General features: G+C 44.6%; 1 protein-coding gene across 2 annotated transcripts in view; it reads right to left on the bottom strand.

Annotated features, from left to right (window-relative positions):
• The window catches only part of UBE4B (ubiquitination factor E4B), a 2,592,778-nt gene that overhangs the window by 165,710 nt on the left and 2,405,781 nt on the right, over positions 1-21,287 (bottom strand). For both annotated transcript variants that reach the window (XM_044063145.1, XM_044063144.1), the window contains one exon: positions 14,412-14,586. In XM_044063145.1, coding sequence (XP_043919080.1) covers positions 14,412-14,586 — 175 coding nt within the window. The remainder of the gene's footprint in view (positions 1-14,411; positions 14,587-21,287) is intronic.

Below are 21,287 nucleotides of genomic sequence, written 5' to 3'. Positions count from 1 at the left end.
TTGGTTACCAATGCTGGCGGGGCCAGTCTGGTGCAATCAGTATCATCTTTGGCTTATCCTGTCTGACCTTTAGGAGTACCTTGGGGAGGAGAGGCAAAGGGGGAAAGGCATACACTGATAGGTTTTTCCAGCTGAAGGATAGAGCGTCCACTTTCCATGCTTGTCTGTGATAAATGCTTGTGCAGAATCTTTGTAGTTGGTAGTTGTGAGGGGAGGCAAATAGATCTATGTCCGGGCATCCCCATTTCCTTGTTATCATGCTGAAGACTTGTGGATCCAGCTGCCACTCGTGGGGATCCATGAGGTTTCTGCTTAGTTCGTCTGCCAGAGTATTTTTCCTTCCTGGCAAGAATTGTGCCTGCAGATGTACTTGGTAAGTCATTGCTGTGTCCCACAAAGTCATGGCTAGTCTGCAAAGGGGGTAAGAATATGTGCCCCCCTGCTTGTTTATATACCACATGACCATGGTGTTGTCTGTCTTTATCAGTAGTTGTCCTGGTTGAAGTAGGTCCTTGAAGGCTGTCAGGGCATTTTGAACAGCTAGCATCTCTTTTCGATTAATATGTAGATGCATTTGGTTTGAGCTCCATCTTTCCTGAATGTATCTTCCTGCCATGTGGGCCCCCCAGGCATAATCTGACGCATCCGTTGTTAGTGTCTGCCTGGCTAGGGGTAATGTGAACGGCTGTCTCTTGTTTTGGTGACAAGTCTTTGCCCACCATCGAAACCCCTGTTGCAGGCAGGGAATGAGATTAATTGTAGTTTCCAGGCTGTGGCAATGTTGAGTCCAAACACTTTTTAGGTACCATTGAAGTTTCCTCATATGCAGTCTTGCATATGGCATTAGTAGGATGCAGGATGCCATGAAACCCAAAGCCTGCAGAATTTTTCTTGCAGATAACTGGGCCTTGGTTGCTAACAGTTTGAAGTAGGTAGTCAGTTGTCTTTGTTTGTCTGGCGTGAGATAAGCCATCTGGGCAGTTGTATTTAAGCTTGCACCCAGGAATATTATCTCTTGAGAAGGTACTAGTTTTGATTTCTTTTCGTTGACTGTGTACCCTAGGCATGTTAGAAGTTTTTTCACAAACGCCAGATGCTGTAGAAGAATGTTCTTGTTCTCTGCTTGAATTAGACAGTCGTCCAAGTAAGGATATATTTGTATTCCTCTTTGTCTGCAGAATTCAATTACTGGTGTCAGGCACTTTGTAAAGACCCTAGGCGCAGTAGATAAGCCAAAGGGTAGTGCAGAGAATTGGTAATGCATTGAGCCAGCCTTGAATCTGAGGTATCTTCTGCATATTTGTTTGATTGGGACATGCTCTTTTAGGTCTAAAGTTACAAGCCAAGCATTCTTACCCAGCATGGCAGTAGCTGCTGCAAAGTCAACATTTTGAATTTTGGTATATCCAGGAATGTATTCAAAATCGATAGGTCCAGTATTGGCCTCCAGGCCTTGTCCTTTCTGGGTACCAAGAACAGTCTTGAGTAAAATCCTTGTCCCCGCTCTTGCTCTGGCACTTGTTGAATGGCCTTCATATCCATGAGGGATGAGACTTGTTTTTGTGCCTCTGCCCATTGATTTTTTGGCAGATCTGGCCAGCCGTTTGTCTTTGGCAGGGTATGGAAATGGAACTTGTAGCCTTGTGACACGATATTTAGAACCCACTTGTACTGGGTTATAATGTGCCAATTTTGAGAAAAAAGTGCTAATTTTCCCCCTAAGGGTGCTGCCAGGAAATAAGTGCTTGATGCAGGCAGGGGGAAGTCATTGGGACTGTTTCCTGTAAGGTTGTGATTTGTCTTCTCCACTTTTGGAGGTAGAAGCACCCCACTGCTTTGACATGTATGAACCTTGAGCCTGGGATCTACCCCTTTGAGGTCTGTCTGACACTGGAAAGGACCAATTCTTTGTTGGCCAGTGTCTACTAAACCTAGGTGGCTGTACTTGTAAGAAGTCTTTGACCGTTTGCATAGATTTAGCCTTGTCCTCCATTTTCTTTAACACCTCTTCTGCCTTAACACCAAACAAAGAATCATGCTTTAAAGGTGCATCTAATAATTTAACTTTAACATGATCAGGCAGATTTTGTTCCTTTAACCAAGCATGCCTTCTAATTACAGAAACAGTAACTGCGGCCCTGCAGGGGGCCTCTAAAGAATCAAAACCACATTGCAAAGTATGCTTTCCAACTTGTTCAGCTGCATGCAATATAGCCTGCATTTCCTTGTTTTCTGCACATTCAGAATTTAACAACATTTTCTGTTTAAGCAATGCCATGACATGTTGCTGATATTTGAGCATATGAAACTGACAGTTTAAGGCCCTTATAGCCAAGGTAGCAGATGTGTAAACCTTTTTCCCCATCTATCCAGTGCCTTAGAATCCCTATCAGAAGGGGTAGGGTTTTTTGCAGCGGAAGCCTTAACACCCTTGGGACCCCGAGAAATAGTTTCTGGGTCTGCAACAGGGGTTTTAAAAAGGAATTTATGTGAGTCACGAACCCTGTAATATCTGTCAGGCTTAACAGGAGCTGGAAGTAAGGAGTCAGGGGTAAGGCTTGACTCCGAAAACACATCATCTACAATGTCTAACACAGAAGGGATGGCTAGTGGCTTGTGCTGAGGTAATAACAGGAAATCCCTAAGCCTCTTTTTAGACTCTGAAAAATCTTGGCTCTCCCAGTGGAAATGCTCCCTCATGGTATGTAAGGTTTCCCCAAAAGAATAATCCTCAGGAGGAGAAGCTGAAGGTATGGATTCTTCAGCATCAGAATCCTCATAGGGGGGAAAAGAATATTCCTGATCAGAAGAGGAATCAGAAGAAATGGAAACCTGATCTGAAGATTCATAGTCAGTCTCTTGCCTAGGCCTCTTATCAGGAGGGGGATGGGAACCCCTGATCAAGGTAATCAAGTCTTCGGCCATTTTGAGCATCTGTTTTTTGGGCATGGAGGCCTGTCCGCGTGGCTCTTGAAGTTGCTTCTTTGCCTTTGAAGTTGGTTTAATGTATAGGTGTTTGGGTCTGAATACACCCTCAGAAGCCGGTGTCTGCTCAGCGGGTCTGGACCCATCTGAAGGATTAGCGTCTGAGGCTCCAATACCATGAGTTTCCAGTGGCATGGCTGACTCCACGTGGGAGTCGGTAGCGGCTGCGAAAGCGCCTCACTGAGAACCAGTGAGCCGGCGACTGGCTTAGGAGAAACTTCATCGTCGGTTTTGGGTCTCGGCTGTCTTTCTTTTTCTTTGCGTTTTTTGTGAACTCCAGTAGTCGGATGGCTTTCCGACGACATTTCTGGATAATTAAATCTGCGTCCAAAGTCATTTAAAGCATAATCATACTTAAGCTTAATAGTGCGTTGGTTAAATCTAGCACAAAACCGACAACCCAGAAAATTATGATCAGGGCCTAGGCAAGGAATACAGTAAGAATGAAAGTCCTTATGAGGTATTTGCTTTCCACAAGAAATACAATTATTAACTTTTTCTGATATCGGTTCTGGAGCAAAAAAAAGTTTCCCCAACGGGGTACTTAGCTTTATAGAAGACTTTGGATCTGAAATTCGAACTCGAAAATCTCAGGAGTCGGCCGACCGGCACTTGCGAACTGCTTCTGCTTTGGGCACAGCCCGGCAAGAAAGACTAAAGAAAATGTCGTCGGCTGCTTCTTTTATACACCTGACGACCTGACGTCAGGGAAGGGGCGACGACAGCCGACGCAGGACCCAAGACTTTGGAATTCAGGCCGACTGAGGGCAACCTGCCAGCAAGATTACCCAAATGTAATGACTGCAACAGTGAAACACGAAGAACATCTGATGTCAGTCCTGGAGCGACAGCAACCAACGCAGAAGTACTAAACCTCTGGTATTAGGGTTGACAGAGGGCTAACCCTGGCAGGATAACCCAAGTGTGATGACTGCAACAGTGAAACACGAAGAACACCAGGCGACGTCATGATCTGGGCCTAAACAAGTGACGCAGTATGAATGGAAGTCTCGGTGTGGGATCTGCTTTCCACAGGCATGACTATAGTTAACTTTTTCGGACATCGTTTAGTGCAAGAAAAAGAAATCCCCAACGGGGTACTTAGCTTTAGACGTTTTCAGCTGTGATCCGAACTCTGGTAGCGACTGACCGGCACACTTGTGAACTGCTTCTGCTACGGGCTTCACGGCAAGAAAGGCTGATGTAATGGCATCTACTGCCTTGCTTTATAGCACCGATGACCTGACGTCAGTCTACAGGTGACAGCAGCTGATGCAGAAAAACAATGACTCTGGAATTTGGGCCGGCCGAGGGCTACCACAGCAGGGATAACTCACCGGTGATGACTGCAACAGTGAAACATGAAGAACATCAAAGAGGACATCCACAACTGTAGTCAGTACAGAGGCATCAAACTCCTATCACAATGCATGAAAGTTCTGGAGAGGGTGATTGATAAACGAATACGCAGAGTAGTAGAAAATACGATAGGAGATAAGCAGTTTGGATTCAGATCAGGATGCAGCACAACTGACCCGTTGTTCGCAATGAGACAGATACTTGAGAAGAAGCTAGAGATGAGGAGAGAGTCCAACTGGGCATTCTTAGACTTGGAGAAAGCATATGACAAGGTCCCAAGAAAGATGATCTGGGCAGTACTGTGGTTTGAAGTCCCAGAAACATTGGCAGAATTAGTGCAGGCTATGTACAAGGACCCAATGACTCAAGCACGGACATTGTTCGGCCTCACAGAGGGGTTCCCAGTGGGTGTGGGTGTACATCAGGATTCAGCTCTGAGCCCACTGTGTTCATACTGGTGATGGACTACATTAGCAAACAGGTTGGAGGGGACAGATCAACAAAGCTGTTGTATGCAGACAATGTGGCAGTACAGGCAGATTCTGAGCTAGAACTTCAGCAAAGGATAGGAGAATGGAATGCAAATCTGAAGGCACATGGAATGAAACTAAGCACAGATAAGACGGTGGTAATGGCAGCAAATTGGGGGAAATCAGAAGAAGCTGAGAACAGACATAGAAGGAAAGATAGTGGAACAGGTAAACAGCTTCAGGTAATTGAGGAGAAGGGTAGTCTGAATGAAGAGGTCAAAGCTAGAATCAGAGGGACTGCAGCCAACTGGCATAGAGTATCAGGTGTAGTCTATGACAGAAAAATGCCAAAGAAGCTGTAAAGTAAGGTGTACAAGACAGTGGTGCGACCAGTGCTACTGTATGGTACAGAAACCTGGGCAGTAAAGGCAGAACAGCTGAAGAAGCTAGAGGTGATGGAAATGAAGTGCCTGAGAAAGGTGATAGGATGCACATTGTGGGACAGACAAAGAAATAAGGAGATAACAGCAGAAACCAAAGTAGCTCCAATTGCAGAAAAGATCAAAGAGAACAGATTATGTTGGTTTGGGCACGTGTAGAAAAGCAGAAGACAATCTGGTGAGGAAGATTTGAGACAGACAGGAAGAAGGTAAGAGGAAGCGAGGACGTCCAGTAAAGAGGTGGATGGATTGTGCGAAAAAAGATCTGCGACAGTCAGGCATGAGTGTTGAAGAAGGCAGGAGTGTGGCACTGAATCAAGAGAGTTGGCGACAGTTAACACGATACCCTGACCCCATGTAGAAAAATGGGAAAAAGGGGGCTGATGGTGATGATGATAATACCACCTATTCAGCTGAAGCCTTGTAAAGAGTGCCTGCTTTCTTAGGGGCTATGGCAGCACAGTCAAAATATTTCCAGGCTGCTAGAACAGCATTCTTGATAACTGGGTCAAAAAAAAAGAATGACTCGGGGGGGGGGGGTCTTCTGCCCTTTTCTTCAAATGCTCAATTAGCCATCTCCTGGGGAAGAGGGAGAGAATCTGGGACTAGTCCATTATGGGCACAATTCTCACAGTCTCACCAAAGCATCATCCAGAGAAGAGATGGACAAGAAGTGACTCTCTGCCTTAGAGACAACAGCCTTCGGGTCTTCAGACTCCTCACAAGGTCTGAGAAGGAAGGAGTCTTATATCTTACTTTAGCTCCATGTGTGAACTCATGCACAGTCTTGCATATGAACAAGCGTGCAACAGATGCATATTAGGTAGGGGGTACAAACCAACTATGGGGTGCATATGATGCATAGAGGCCTGCACCAGGCCTTCTTCCCCAGAAAGTGTGGCCCAACATCACCAAACATTAACCATCTGCTCAATGTCTACACTTTCTGATGTCCATCCTGGTGCAGGATGACCCAGTGGCCTGATTATTTACTTAGCTAAAACTGAGAAGGAAAGGCCTTGGTCCTGCGGGAAAAATAACTAGTGGTCAGGTGACTTGAGGAAGTAACTCCTAAATACTAGAAAATGTGCTAAAGAAAACAGACATTTATCCAATACCTCAAAGATTATAACAATTACCTGTCTCAGAACAAATTGTGAATCCTGAATTAGTACTAGAGAAACCACTAAGAATTCAGCCAATCAGAATTACTCATTTTTTACAGCAATGCCCTCAGAGATGTTTCTCATGTCTCATAGCCAAAGCAGACAGATCCTCCAATAGACCTGCCTTCATCTAACCACAGATCTTATATATAGAGCACAATCTATCAACAGGAAATCCTTTTACGAGACAGTAGAACTAGTACCAAAATACTAAGAGGTTGGCAAGTGTACTAAAACAAGAAAAGTATGCTTCAACACCACCAATCCAATTAGATGTCTTAACAAGCATAAACAGTGAGGGAAATACAGTTGTGTAAGAACTTACAGTAACAACAGATGCCCTACTGATCACTGTTGCAGAACTCCAGTATTGATGGGTTATCCTGCCAAAGGTAACCTAACATCCAACTGGCGTAACAAAGCCATAACCTTCCTGACACACCGTACATCTGGCATATGGCATCAGCTGTTAGGTGTAAAGGTACATAAGCAATATACGGGCATAAGATCCTCAAGTCTATCTACGGCCAGAAGACCCTGGAGAAGCCTGAGTACAATGAGCAATTAAAAAAAAGTCCAGGTAAGCAGAGGGGAAGGGAATTGCTCCACCCTCAATCCACAAGGTATAGAGAGGCCACAAAAAAAAAAGGGGGGGGGAGGAAGGGATGTAATACTGTAACAGTGATTGATAGGACATCTACTGTTATGATAAGTTCTTACACAAATATATTATGCCCTTCCTTGGATCACTGCTGCAGTACTCCAAGACTGATGGTTGATTCCCAAAGCAAGAGGTTGTTACGTTTGGATGGGTCGGGGACAGAACAGCTGCCTACCATTCTTAGCAGAAGCATCTAGCAACAGAGGTTCGAGAGTTGGAGAATGACTCCACTCTATTGTGTCTAGCAAGGGTGTGAACTGACAGCCAGGCGGGCCACCTCCAGGACCGATCCAGAGTTAATGCCTTTGAAAAAGACTGCTCTGGTGAAATGAGCCTTCACAGGTGAAGATAGGGACTTGTCACAGACAGTGTGACAGAAGGAAATGGATTTAGAGATCCAGTTGGAAATCTATTTGGAGACAGTGTTAGCCAACTTACACACCCCCACCCCCCAGACGGAGACAGAGCTTGTCAGTTTTCCTAAAAGCTTTTGTCTTTTCACATCCTAGGAATGCAGAAGTCTTTTATCCCTATGCTGTGGCTTAGGAAAGAAGATAGGCAAATGTATAGCCTGGTTGAGTGACTGTTCATTTACTACTTTCGGCATAAAACAAGGGTTAGCCCTTAAAAAGACCCTATCCTTATGAAAGATAAGGAAGGGAGGAATGGATATTAGAGTTTGCTGCTCGGAAATTGTGCTGACACAGGTAACAGCAATCAGCAGAACCCATTTCCAGGTACAGAATTTTAAATGAGGCAGAGGTTGCTGACTCAAAAGGTGGTAAGGTAAATTTTTTTCCTGAGCAAAGATCAGGTCCCACATATGTGAATAGCCTTCTTAGGTAGGTTCAAGTGAATAACTCCTTTTAAAAACTGTTGGACCTCAACTTTGGTAAGCAAGAGAGAGTTTACAGATGCATAGGCAGAAACAGCAGACAAGTGGGGCTTGACAGAGGAAAAGGCAAAACCACGTTTGATTAACTCACACAGAATAACAGGAATGTCCACCTGAAGCAAGTCCTCATTCTTTTTTGAGACATCAGATTGATAATCTTTTCCACAATCTTTTACCCAAATAGTCAAGTTGAGAGTCTACCAATATGGGGTGGATTAAAGAGTCCTTTGTCCGTGCAAATCCAGTCTGTGGGGTACCTTGCAGTGATGGTTCCTGAGTAGGTGGATAAGAATGGGGAACCAATGCTACCTAGGCCAGAAAGGAGTCACTAGCAAGATTTTTGGTTTGTCTCTCTGGATCTTCAGAACAGCCCTTAGATTATTTTATACTCCCACACCCAAGCTGGAGGAAATGGCATCTGCTCAGCAGGCCTAGGGACACGGAACCCTAGATAAGAACAGTCTGAGCTGTCTGTTCTGGTAGGAGGTAAAAAGACCTATTAGAGGAGTACCATGTCTGTGGACTATGTCCAGGAAGACTACTCCATTATACATCCTTTTGTGAGGGTTTTCCATGGAACTGTTTAGTGAGTATGTGAGAACATGGTCTACTGAAGGAATATAAACTGCCTGCAGGGACAGTTTCACTTTTACTGTGAAGTTTCATGCCAGCAGCACTACTTTGCACAACTGTTTGGACTTGTCCCCCCCTCACTATTTGCTGATGTACCACATAACCGAGGTGTTGTATGTAAAAATCCTCAGACAGCCTGGGTTCCAGAGGTAGGAGTACACCTGAAGGGCTTGAATAAGGTCCTTCAATTTTTTCACAACTATTTGCTCCCTCACCTCTTTGGGGGACCACTAGCCTTCAACTGTTATCGCACCCATCCAAGCACCTCAAGCCAGATCTGATGCATCCTTATTTTATTTATTGCTCCTTTGTTGACCAGGTTAGTCCCATTATGCTAGTAGCCTCTTTTCAGGGGAGACCTGAGGTGGCACTGACACTACTATGGGAACTTGCCCAGGGTATAGGGGAACTTCCCCTGCTCTTTTTGATAGATGCGTGAGATCTTACATCCACCTGACCTTCCACTAACTCAAGCAAATAGGGCCTTGGTTTAATGTCTCTTCCAAAGGATGACACACTTGGGAGTGCAGCACCCCCTTATGCTGCACTGCATTGTTAGCAATTGATCTACCTGGTGTGGGAACAGAACCAACAGCCTTCTGCACCATGAAAAAGTGTGCCACATGGTGCATCACTGACACTGTCTCAGTATGAAAATCCTGGGTGGATGTGAGTGGGCAAATGTGGACTCCTGGACTGAGTTGACTTTGCGATACCCATCACTGCAACTCATTCTTTAGAAATGGCAAGAGGAGGATTTGGAAATTCAGTGGGTGACAGTGCTGAGACCAAAGGGACGTCCAAGTACCTCTGGATCTTTCTCATATGTGGTGAATGGCATCATGGGTATTGTGGTTGTCATGTAGCCCAGAGCTCTTGGCTTGGATTTTTCTTGCTGAAGTCGAATCCAGGGGAAGTAAGGAGTGGAAATAGTTGAACAGGGAAAGGACTTTCTCCTGGTGGAGGAAGCCCATCACTGAAAGGGTATTCAGTCTGCAAACAAAGATGACTAGATCCTGGGATGGAGTCGCAGAAGACTTCCTGATGTTGAGATTGAAACCTACAGTTTCCAGAATAGACAATGAAGCTGTGGTGCAGCCGAAGACTGTCCTGGAAGGAGGCATGAATAAGATGGTAATACAGGTAGAGAAATATTTGTATTCACTGGGTTCTGCAAAAGGCAATTGCTCGCGTAAGGCACTTTGTGAAAACCCTAAGAGCAGTAGACAGACAAAACAGTAGAGCCGAGAACTAAAACTACAATGGAAAAACAGAAAATCTGAAACATCTCCTGCAGGTGGTATGAACAGAGATTTTCTGTTTTTCCATCACAGTTTCAGTTCTCTGCTTTACTGTTTTGTCTATATCCAAAACAGTAAAGCAAGTCCCCTCCTTCTTGGGAACTAGGAAGAGTAATGAATAAAACCCTTATCCTATGACTGGAGGTGGCACTGGTTTTATATTCTCCTGACAGAAAAAGTCTGACTGAAGGCGAAGCCAGGCAAAACCACCGATAACAGAACTAGTGGATGCAGCCCTGCAGGAAGCCTGTGCAGCACTACAGCTGCAATTAATTGAACGCTGGCTATGTGGGTAGCCTGAATGAGTATGGCTACAGCCTGTGCCTTATACATGGAATCCTCTAATTAAACCTCCAAGAATGGATAAAAGGTATGTTACTATCTGTGTTTGATAATTTAGGGTTCCAAAGGCCAGGGAAGACAAAGGTTTAGACTTTTGTTTTAATTTTTTTAATATATCTGCCCATGGTCCTACTGTTGGTGTTTGATGGCAACACATTAGCTGCTGGTAAAAGCTTAGTCAGCTTATCAATACAGATGCAGAAGATGAAGGATCTGCTTGTGTTTTTTTGTAGAGCACTGTCATATCCTCACAGACTTTAAAATACTGTCAGGCTTTTTGGGAGCTGGAAGATAAGAATCTGGGGAAGCAGAAGCATCCAAGAAAGTTTCCAAGACTAGGGTAACAGTTGTGGGTTTTGGAGCTCCTACCTCAAAAGTAAATCACTGTATCTTTTCTGCACATCAGTGATTTGCCTGGATTCCCACTCAAAATGTTGCATTATGCTGGTGATAGTTTGCCCAAAGGAAATTTCTTCCATTGCAAAGTCGGGGGACAAGATGTCTTCATCATCTGAAGTAAGTTGCTCAGAGGAATGAATATGAGACAAGTATGTTAATGAATTCTCATCTGAATCAGATTCTTCCTCCTCTACGGATGAAGATTCATGCTGTCTCTTGGGGGGGGGACTAGTGAAGGAACAATGAAAATAGGAGGAGGCTTCAAAGACAAACTGGCCATGTATAGGCACTGTAAAAATTCTTCCTGAGACATCAGAGTGGAGAAGCACAGCTTTTTTGTTTCTTTTTCAGATGTCTGCCCTAACAAAGCACGATAACCCTGATGGACCTCTATTAACGTGCCTTGCACCTCTTCCCTACAAAAATTTGAGATATGCCCTCTGTTCTCTCTGAAGTGATCAATCTAGATTCCCTTTTCTCTACCACTGCAGTAGGCTCAGGCTTGTAAGACATGATGAAAGCAGATACTATATATGCCTCTGGCTTGGTTGCCATAGTGAGCTTCTGAGAAGGAGTCAGATGTATCTTGTATTCCTGATGCATCTCAGTAGGAATGCCAGAATTAGACTGGGGAGTAGAACATTCTTTGGTTTATTGATCGTCTTTTAGGGTGTAAGAAGGACATCAGAGGCAGAGGGTTCCCTCCATCATGCTTTGTGAGAGGTGCTTCAGATGTTGGGTCTCTAAGTAATTATTTAGGGAGGAAAGTCTAGTTCAAAGAGTTTTTGGGATGAACGACTGGCATACATTACAGTTTCTGTAATCATGCTCTGCCCCTATACACAACAGTCACTGGGAGTAGAGATCTTTACAAGGGATATGCCTACCACAGTTGCACTACTCCCTCTTAGCTGACATAAACAAATCGTAAGTAAAACTGCAAGAAAAAGAAGGCTCTCCTGTTGGGTACTTATCTGAACAAGTCTAAACAGCCGAAGCAACAATTACGACATGTTTATTCCAATGACAGCAAAGATCCTACATTCAGACTGGAAGCAAGATAGTCTGGGGATCTTATGCCCTGTCCAGTTACGTACCCCTACTCCTGCGGGATGAGGTCATATGCTGGACGTACGGTGTATCAGGATGGTTTTGGCTCTGGTACACTGGCCTGACATTAGGTTACCATGGGCAGGCTAATCCATCAGCATTGGAATACTGCAATAGTGATCCAAGGAAGGATATCTAAAGACTGTGGACATGGAGTCAGTAATTTCCACATCACACACAGCTTTGTGCTTTTCCATAACATTCAATTTTTCATTATCTTAATCTATTTGAAAACACAAGTTCTTAACAAACAGTTGGAATTTTTACCGTCTAATACATTAACTACTGTTGACAACCATTTTCTCTGTGAAACTTTAGACAAGGAATACAAAAGTCATTCCTTACCATAATGGTAGATCTATAAGAAATGGGACATCCCCAATAACTTTCAGGACTATTTGCCACATGTACTATACTGCCATGGTGCTTGGAAACTCCTCAAAGGACTTTCGTCTTGATTCTTTCATGAAGCTGCTCTGCTTCCCCATCTCCAGTTTATTGCTAAGTACCTTTATGGACAAGAGAGACAGGTAACATATAGAGAAGGCAGGAGGTATGATCTCTACAAAAGTGCAGCTTCATATCCTCGGCAGGAAAAGTGAAATGTGGATCTTGAAGACTTGTCCCTCAGGCCTTGTGTAGGGGGATGGAAGGGAAATATATGTTACTAGGGATGCTCCACTTCTTGCAGATCTAGAGTTACAGTGAAACATATCTTCTGCTAAGTGGGCTATTCTTTCCCCAAGCTCTCTTCAGGGGTGGCCCCATCAGACAACCATGTTTTTAATGACAATGAATGTGCCATGAAGATAACATTTAGCTTGTCTGTTTGACAAAGGTGTTCAAAATGACCCAAGTGTCAGTTTTGCTGCATATACCTTAGACAGGGATCCTTTAAGAAAGTTAAGAGTGCCCATCTCATTGACATGTGGCAAAACTGGATACAGGTTGCTATCTAGAAAGGGTGATTTTGGATACCTGCATGCCTTTTCTACGTGACCTAAAAAAATCAGTCATACTTTCTAAATTTTTTGGTTCTGATAAAATAAAATCTCAAAATCCTGGGTCATCCATGCAGTGTTTTCATAATTTGGAGGAAACACTGAAAGATGAATCCAGTGATTCAGGTTGGCTTCTTTAGCTGCCTTAGGCATGGAGGAGGAAAAGGTATGAACTCTATACTTTTGGAAAACAAAAGTAAGGTAATCTGTGCTCATGACCTGCAGGAATACATCGCTGATTAATGGCTTAGGCGCTTGATGGTGAAAGCAAGGAAAGATGGGAGTGCCCATTGTAGGGGAATTGTCGGGCACAGCAGGATGCACACATCCATGATCCCTTAGAGTAGGGGCAGCATTGCAATGAACATCTTAAGGGTGGGGTTTTGTCTCATACAGCTATTATCAGGTTGCAATCTTCATAACCACTCAAGCTGAGGGCACATTGAATCTCCATGGTGATGTGGGTGTAGCTCCCCAGGTGAAATATTAGAAACTTCCTCAAATGTTCTCATTGATGATGATGATGATGACTGATGATTGATTGATGCTGGTGAGACCACAAATTCCCAATGTTTGCCTGAATGATGACCTCTACAGATTTCTCCCACACTAATGGATTTGGAGACTTCCCACCCCCTAGGTAACAAGCTCACCCCAATCTGAGAGGGAAGACCTGATGGCTGGCAGGCAGAGCAGGAGAAAACTTAGAAGATAAAAAAACAAAACAGAGTAATGTGGTCTAAAAGACAATGCTTGCAGCTCTGATATTCTTCTAGCCATTGAGGTTACAAAAAGAAACAACATCCTCCAGGAATGAAAACTGAAAACTGCAAAACAGATGGCTAAAATTGGGGCTAAGTTAGTCACTCCATAACAGCCTAGTCCCCACAGCTTGACCAGCAAAATTAATGGATTTCATCTTACTTTTTCATACATCACAGACAGGCTCTCCATGCAGATATCCTGAAGGCCGTTAAGCCAAAACTCTTGGAATGATCTGATTGTGCTCACCAGTAGTACAGAGGGACTATGGGCCAGGCACCTGGCATATGAGCAGCAACTCAGGTGCTTGACAGAGCAGTTAGTGAGGATTGAAGTGTCCATCATGGGGTGGTGGAGGCAGATATAAACACTTGGGGCACAATGGCTTGACTGATCAAACACAACAGTGTGATTGATCACCTTGGGGGAGATCAGGAAGACTCATGTGCAGTGCCACCTGAGGGTGGGCTGGGCAGTTATAATGATTTCAGACCCTTGTAAATACCAACTGCATGTCCTACCCATAGGGTGTTACAGGCAGCTCACAAAGTGGGTGGCAAGTACAAGAGAAAATACTCCTTTGCATAGTATGATGCTGTTCCAGGTGCCTCAGTTTCATCACTGGCCCAGAATGCGAGTTTTAGACATTCCCAGGGAGTTAGGAGGTAAGGTAGACCCCATGGACAAGGAGAGAACCTGGCAACAGTTGAAGGTCAGCTGTGGAGGAGGCAAAAATATGTCTAAAAAACTTAGGCTGCTGAAGGGTTCCTTCTAGTCAGGATAGTTTACTTTCAAGTCCACTTGTCTGCAAGACAAAAAAATTAATGAATTTTTCTAATTTGCAGCTTCAGGGAGTGATAATTTAATAAAATGTAAAAATTACTTGCCTCTGAATTCATCAGGTGCATCACTATAATCAACTTCTGCACGGGCATTCTTTGCTACAATTTCTTCTACTTTTTCAGCCAGCAGCTTAAACTTTTCTACTGCTATTGTAGACTTGATTCCTGCCTTCTTCATTTTTGAAATTACTTCTTCAAATAGTTCTTTACTATAAGATCTCTGCAAAGGACAATAGACATAGCATTAGAAAAATGAAACAAATGTTTTGCAATGGTAATTTCTGTTAGTGCTGTGAACATAAAAAGGTCACAAAAATACAGCATGGCTTTAATTTGAATTCATCTGAAGGATTTAACCTATATACACTTTCACTGATGCTCTCTATGATAGGAAACGTGTAACTAAACTATCTGTAAAACCTGGCTTCATAGCATACGTCCTGGAGTATCCCTTTCCTCACAGTAGTTGCTCAGAGAGTTCTCTGCATTGTGTGTGTGTGTCTCTCTAAGTATCAGGCTAATTTGTTTACATGTGGGCATTCTGATAATTCAGCAGATAATATTATGCCTATGAGCCACTAAGAAGCTTCATCATGTACTCCTGCCCCCTCCGCCCCCAAAATAAGGTTTCCAACCATTCGCTCCTTAACCAGTCAACAGTCAAATATAGCATGGTCATCCACCATGCAGTAAAAGTACAGTTGTGTACACTTACCATAAATGTAGACGTTCGAGTGTATTCACTGTTGCAGTCATCACATTGGGGTTATCTGCCTGCAGGTAGCCCTCAGCCAGCCTGAATACCAGAGTCTTTGGATCCCTGCGTCGGATGCTGTTTCTTCTTCCATGACGTCAGGTCGTCAGGGGTATAAAACATGCAGCCGACGCCATTACATCAGTTTTTCTTGCCCCAGATGTCAGGTGCCCCCCACAACTGGAAGCAATTATATGTTATGGTACACCTCCATCAAAAAGCAAATACACCAAAAAACTTAAATATACCAACAAGAAGGAAAGGTAGAGCCAAGAGAAGTCAGGGGGCTGGAGGGAGGGTAACCAGGACCGCAACAGTGCATACACTCGAACAGCTACATTTATGGTAAGTGTACACAACTGTACTATGTTGGTCGTGTTTCACTGTTGCAGTTATCACATTTGGGTTGATTTCCAAAGCTAAGGAAGGGGGGAGGAAGTTAGAGAGCATTAGGGCCAGCTATTAAGCCCTGCAAGACTGTAGTGACAAAACCGGCTCTGGATTTAGAAAAAAATAGGCACGTGGTAATGCTTGGTGAAGGTATGTACAGAGATCCATGTAGCAGCTTCTAGGATGTCCCTGGTAGGGACTCCTCTGAGAAAGGCTACAGAGGTAGATGCAGCCCTGGTGGAATGTGATCTTACCCCGTGGGGAAGGTTTTCCATGGTGCTTGTGGCAGAAATTAATGCAATGGGCTATCCATCTGGAAATGATTTGCTTTGAAATTGCTTTCCCCTCTGCCCCTGCAGCAAAGCCAACTGACATCTGTTCAGATTTTCGGTGAGGCTTAGTCCTGTCCAAATAAAAGTTGTCTGTGCACATCCAGAGAGTGCAGTATTCATTCTCCTTTTGTTTTGTGGATTAGGGAAAAAAGTAGCCAAATGAATGGACTGATTTACGGCCACACTAGACACCACCTTGAGCATAAAAAAAGGATTGGTCCTGAGAGAAACCCTGTCTGCATGGAAGATAATGAAGGGTTCCACTGCCATGAGGGCCTGTAATTCAGATACTCTTCTTGCTGAAGTTATGGCTAGAAGGAAGGCTGTTTTCCAAGAAAGGAATTTCAACTCTGCTGTTGCAGCTGGCTCAAGGGTGGGGGGGGGGTGAGCTTTTCCAATACAAAGTTAAGGTCCCAGGCTGGAGTGGGGGCTGTCCTGGGGGGGTCTTACATTTTTGGCCCCTCTACGGAATTGTTTTAACAGGGGGTGAGAGAAGAGGGGTGGCTCAGTATTATAATCTGCTGAAATGGCAGAGGCATGAATTTTAATTGACGAGAAGGAAAAGCCCCTGTGGAGCATTTCTGTTAAGTACTGGAGAATATGGGGTAAGCTGGGCACCGTTGTGCCCATCCCCCGAGTCTGGCTCCAGTAACTGTATCTTTTCCACTTTTCAGCATAGGATTTTCTAGTACTAAGCCTCCTTGCCTCCAGAATGACATCTAGCACCTGCTTACTGAGGCATGCTATTGGAGAGCTCAAGGAATTAGCCAGGCTGCAAGGTTCAGGGTTTGGAGCTGAGGGTGCAGAATCTGGCCCGCCTGCAGGGACAGCAGGGAAGGGGGTCTGAGGCAGGTGCCATGGTTCCAGCAGTGTCATACTGCGCAAGAGGGGGTACCAGTGCTGGCGTGGCCAGTCTGGTGCAATCAGTATTGTCCTTGGCTTGTCCTGTTTGATCTTTAGCAGAACATTAGAGAGGAGAGGCAGAGGGGGAAAGGCATAAACAGAGAAGCTTTAAGTATAGGTTCATAGGTTGGTACTAGGCTATTGGCCCTAGGGCCTATACAAGCCTAGCCATAACAATTCCCTGGATATTTTTTTCCAAACTATTTACTTCCCTGGACCCCTGTCTAGCAGGGCGACTGACATGATCCCCGAGGTGAATTTCCTTTCTCCCATCCAATCATCAAGGTTTCTTTTGAAGAGGGCCAAAGAGGCACTCTGCTTGACAAGTATGGGCATTCTATTCCAGAGTCTGGGGAGTCTCTGGGTCAGGAACCTATCCCTCCAACAGGGCAGGGCATCCACTTTCCAAGCTTGACTGTGGGGAGTCCTTGTGCAGAATTTGTCCAATTGGTAGTTCTGAGGTGAGGCAAACAGGTCTACCCCTGGAGTCCCCCATTTGTTCATCAAGAAATTGAATATTTTTGGTTCTAGATTCCATTCATGTGGGTCCATGCGATTTCTGCTTAAGTCGTCTGCCAGTGAATTTAGCTTGCCTGGCAGGAATTGAGCTTGTAGGTGCACTTGGTAGCTCAAGGCTGTGTTCCACAAAGCCATGGCTAGTCTGCAGAGAGGGTACAAGTGGGTTCTCCCCTGCTTGTTTATGTACCACATAACTGTGGTGTTCTCTGTCTTTGCCAATAGTTGTCCTGGAAGAATGCGGTCTTTGAAGGCTGTCAGGGAATTCTGTACAGCTAACATTTATTTTTGATTGATATGCAGGTGCATCTGTCTCGGGTTCCATTTGCCCTGAATGCACTGCCCTGCCAAGTGAGCCCCCCCATGCATAGTCTGATGCATCTGTTAAGGTTTGAGTGGCAGGGGGTAGAGTGAAAGGGAGTCCCTTGTTGTGGTAGCAGGCCTCTGCCCACCAAAGGAACTCTGGCTTTATACAAGGAACGATAAGAATCATTGATTCCAGGTCCTGAGAATGTTGACACCATAGGCTTTTTAGATACCATTGCAGTTTCCTCATATGCAGTCTTGCATATGGAATTAGTAGAATGCAAGAGGCCATGAACCCCAGGGCTTGCAGAGTTTTCTTTGCAAATAGCTGGGGTTTTGTGGCCAATAGTTTGAAGTAGGTTGTCAAATAAACTTGTTTCTCTGGAGTGAGGAAAGCCATCTGGGAAGTTGTGTTCAAGCTTGTCCCAGGAATACAATCTGTTGGCAGGGTACTAGGTGCGATTTCTTTTCGTTTATGGTGTACCCCAGTGAGGTTAAAAGTTTCTTTACGAATGCCAGATGTTGTAATAGCAAGTCCTGGCTTTCTGCCTAAATCAGAAAATCATCCAAGTATGGGTATATTTGAATATTTCTCTGCCTGCAAAATGCAATGGCTGGAGCTACAAAACTTTGTGAATACCCTAGGTGCAGTAGATAAGGCAAAAGGAAGTGCAGAGAACTGATAGTGCAAGGTGCCTGCCCTGAAGCGTAGGTATTTCCTGCAAGATTCCCTTAATGGAATGTGCAGGTGAGCTTCCTTTAAGTCTAAGTTTGCCAGCCAGGCATCTTTGCCTAGCATAGGAAGAAGCTGTTGAAGTGTTAGCATTCTGAACTTTGGGATTACCAGAAAGGTGTTTAGAATAGAGAGGTCCAGGATAGGATGCCAGGAGTTGTCTTTTCTGAGTACCAGGAAAAGTCCTGAATAAAAACCTTGCCCCCTTTGTTCTGCTGGAACAGGATGAATAGCCCTGATACTTAGCAGAGAGAGAAAACCTACTGTTGGGCCTCCGCCCACTGATTTGGAGGTAGGTCTGGCCAACCGTTTGGGGTTGGTAGTGTGTGGAAGTGGAATCTGTATCCTTGGGAAACTATGTTCAAAACCCATTTGTCCTGGGTAATGAGTTCCCAGTTTTTTGCATGCAGGGCGAGCTTTCCTCCTAAGGGAGCAGGCAGTTGAGCAAGGCTTGGAAGGGTTAAGGTTAAGTCATTGTGCCATTTTTCCGTAGGGGGTGGGCTTACTACTCCCTGCTTTGGAAGTGGGAGGCCCCCACTGCTTAGGCCTGTGCGCAGCCCGAGACTGTAACCTAGGTGGTCTGCTGTTTCTGGGTTTGGACTGAGAAGGTCCAGAAGAGACTGGAAAGGACCAGTTTTTTGAAGGCCAATGCTGGGAGGCTGTACTTGTAGGAAATCTTTAACAGTTTGCATAGATTTAGCTTTTTCCTCCATCTTTTTGAGGACGACTTCTGCTTTGTTGCCAAAAAGGCGGTCTTGGTTTAAGGGAGCATCCAGTAATTTAGCTTTAACATGATCTGGCAAGTTTTGCTCCTTAAGCCAAGCATGCCTTCTAAGTACAGAACCAGTGACGGCAGCCCTGAAAGATGCTTCTAAAGCGTCAAAACCACATTGCAAAGTATGTTTACCAACTTGTTCTGCAGAATGCATTAAATCCTGTATTATTTGTGTTCAGCAGAGTCAGGAATCATCATTTTCTGTTTAAGTAGTCCCATAATATGCTGCTGATACTTTAACATATGAAACTGGCAATTTAAAGCACTAACGGCCAAAGTAGCAGAAGTGTATACCTTCTTACCTCATCTGTCTAAGGCTCTAGAATCTTTATCAGAAGGGGTAGGACTTTTGGCAGCAGTAGCCTTAATGCCTTTTGGTCCTTGGGAAATGGTCTCTGGATCCACAGTAGGATTTGCGAGAGTCAGGTATTTTGTAATACCTGTCAGGTTTTCTGGGAGCTGGAGGTAAAGTGTCTGGGGAAAGGCTAGATTCCAAGAAAGCATCATCTACAATGTCCAGAACAGGAGGGATAGCTAAAGGCCTGTGTTGAAGAAGGAGTAAGAATTCCCTAAGCCTCTTTTTGGAGTCAGAGTAATCCTGGCTTTCCCAGCGGAAATGCTCCCTAAGAGTGTGCAAGGTTTCACCAAAGTAAAATCATCTGGAGGGGAAGCAGAGGGAATGGAATTCTCTGCATCAGAATCCTCATAGGTAGATGAGGGCAAATCTAGTAATCAGAAGGAACAGAAATATCAGATTCCTGATCAGAAGAATCCTGCACAGTGGCTCCGGACCCATCCAAGGTAGAGACATCCACATCGAAGAAGCATCGCGTGGCATACGGACTCCAAATCGGTCTCAGTAGCGACCTGCGAATCTGAAGTAGCAGGTATCAGAGACTATGAAAGCGCCTCACTGAGTACCAGCGGACTGGCGACTAGCTTAACGGAAGCGTCTTCAGCAGTTTTGGACCTATGGGGTCTATCTCTGTCTTTATCCTTACGTTTTTTCGGAAGATCTGTAGTCGGACGGCTTAACAAAGCCATTTCAGTGTACTGAGACAGAGTACGAAAACAATTTGCTTGAAATATAGCCCGATGATGAAGAGTTCGGGGGTTGAACAAGGCACAAAACTGACAGCAAGGGACGTCGTGGTCTGTGCCTAAACAAGGGATGCAGTACGAATGAAAATCTCTATGAGGTATTTGCTTTCCACAGGTAAGACAATTGTTAATTTTTACTGACATCGGTTGGAGCAAGAAAAAGGATCCCCAACGGAATTCGAAAACAAAAATTTCAGGAGTCGGCCAACGGGCACTTGCGAACTGCTTCAGCTTCGGGCACCGCACGGCAAGAAAGACTGATGTAATGGCGTCGGCTACATGTTTTATACCCCTGACGTCACGGAAGAATAGACAGCATCCGATGCAGGAATGTGAAAACTCTGGTATTCAGGCTAGCTGAGGGCTACCTGCAGGCAGATAACCCAAATGTGATGACTGCAACAGTGAAACACGAAGAACATCAGGGGCCTTATGGTTATGCCCTAATATTTCTCTGTTTCTGGTTGCAGGATTCCAAGGGCTGACAATGCAACAGGGGAAATGAAAATGCTTGCTATACACTTGCATGAGTGGCATGACCCCCAGAGCTCTAGCCCCATCTCCAGTCTGTACAAGGAACTGAAGGCAGAGTGCATGTCAAGTGACTAGGCTTCATCTCATTATTCTTCTCCCTCTTCAGTCAGCCCCAACACTCGGGTTGTTAAACGGACTCGGGTTGTCTGTGTCATAGTCAATACTTCATTCCTCTATGACATGGAATCGAATGTAGCCATGGGCTTGATTCCCTCAGTTCCCCACTGTCTACTGTGTCACTCAGAGCAAGTTACTTAACCAGACCGTGCTCTGCTGTTGGTCTAAAAAGAGGCACTTGTGCTGGGTTAGATTCCCTAACTGCATACTATGTCAGTTAACTAGAATGTGGCCTTGGCCTGCATTTCTGCTTGGTGGATTAATCTGGTTAACAAGCAAACAAATATGGCTTCTGTTTTACATGCATATAACATGTACAAACCAAAAGTTTAAAAACAACTTTTTAAGGAAGCTGTCACTTCTTTACATTAAGACATTCAATCATTTTGAGATCCATGTTTTGTCCTACTCAGGGCTCGTGGGGAACTGCAGCCTATTCCCTGCTGCTGTAACAAACAGG

Source organism: Protopterus annectens, chromosome 2.part1, assembly GCF_019279795.1.
Source record: "Protopterus annectens isolate FY-2018-M chromosome 2.part1, PAN1.0, whole genome shotgun sequence".
Taxonomy (NCBI): Eukaryota; Metazoa; Chordata; order Ceratodontiformes; family Protopteridae; genus Protopterus; species Protopterus annectens.
The sequence above is the reverse complement of the archived record's forward strand: the minus strand, read 5'-3'. Positions and strand labels throughout refer to the sequence as shown.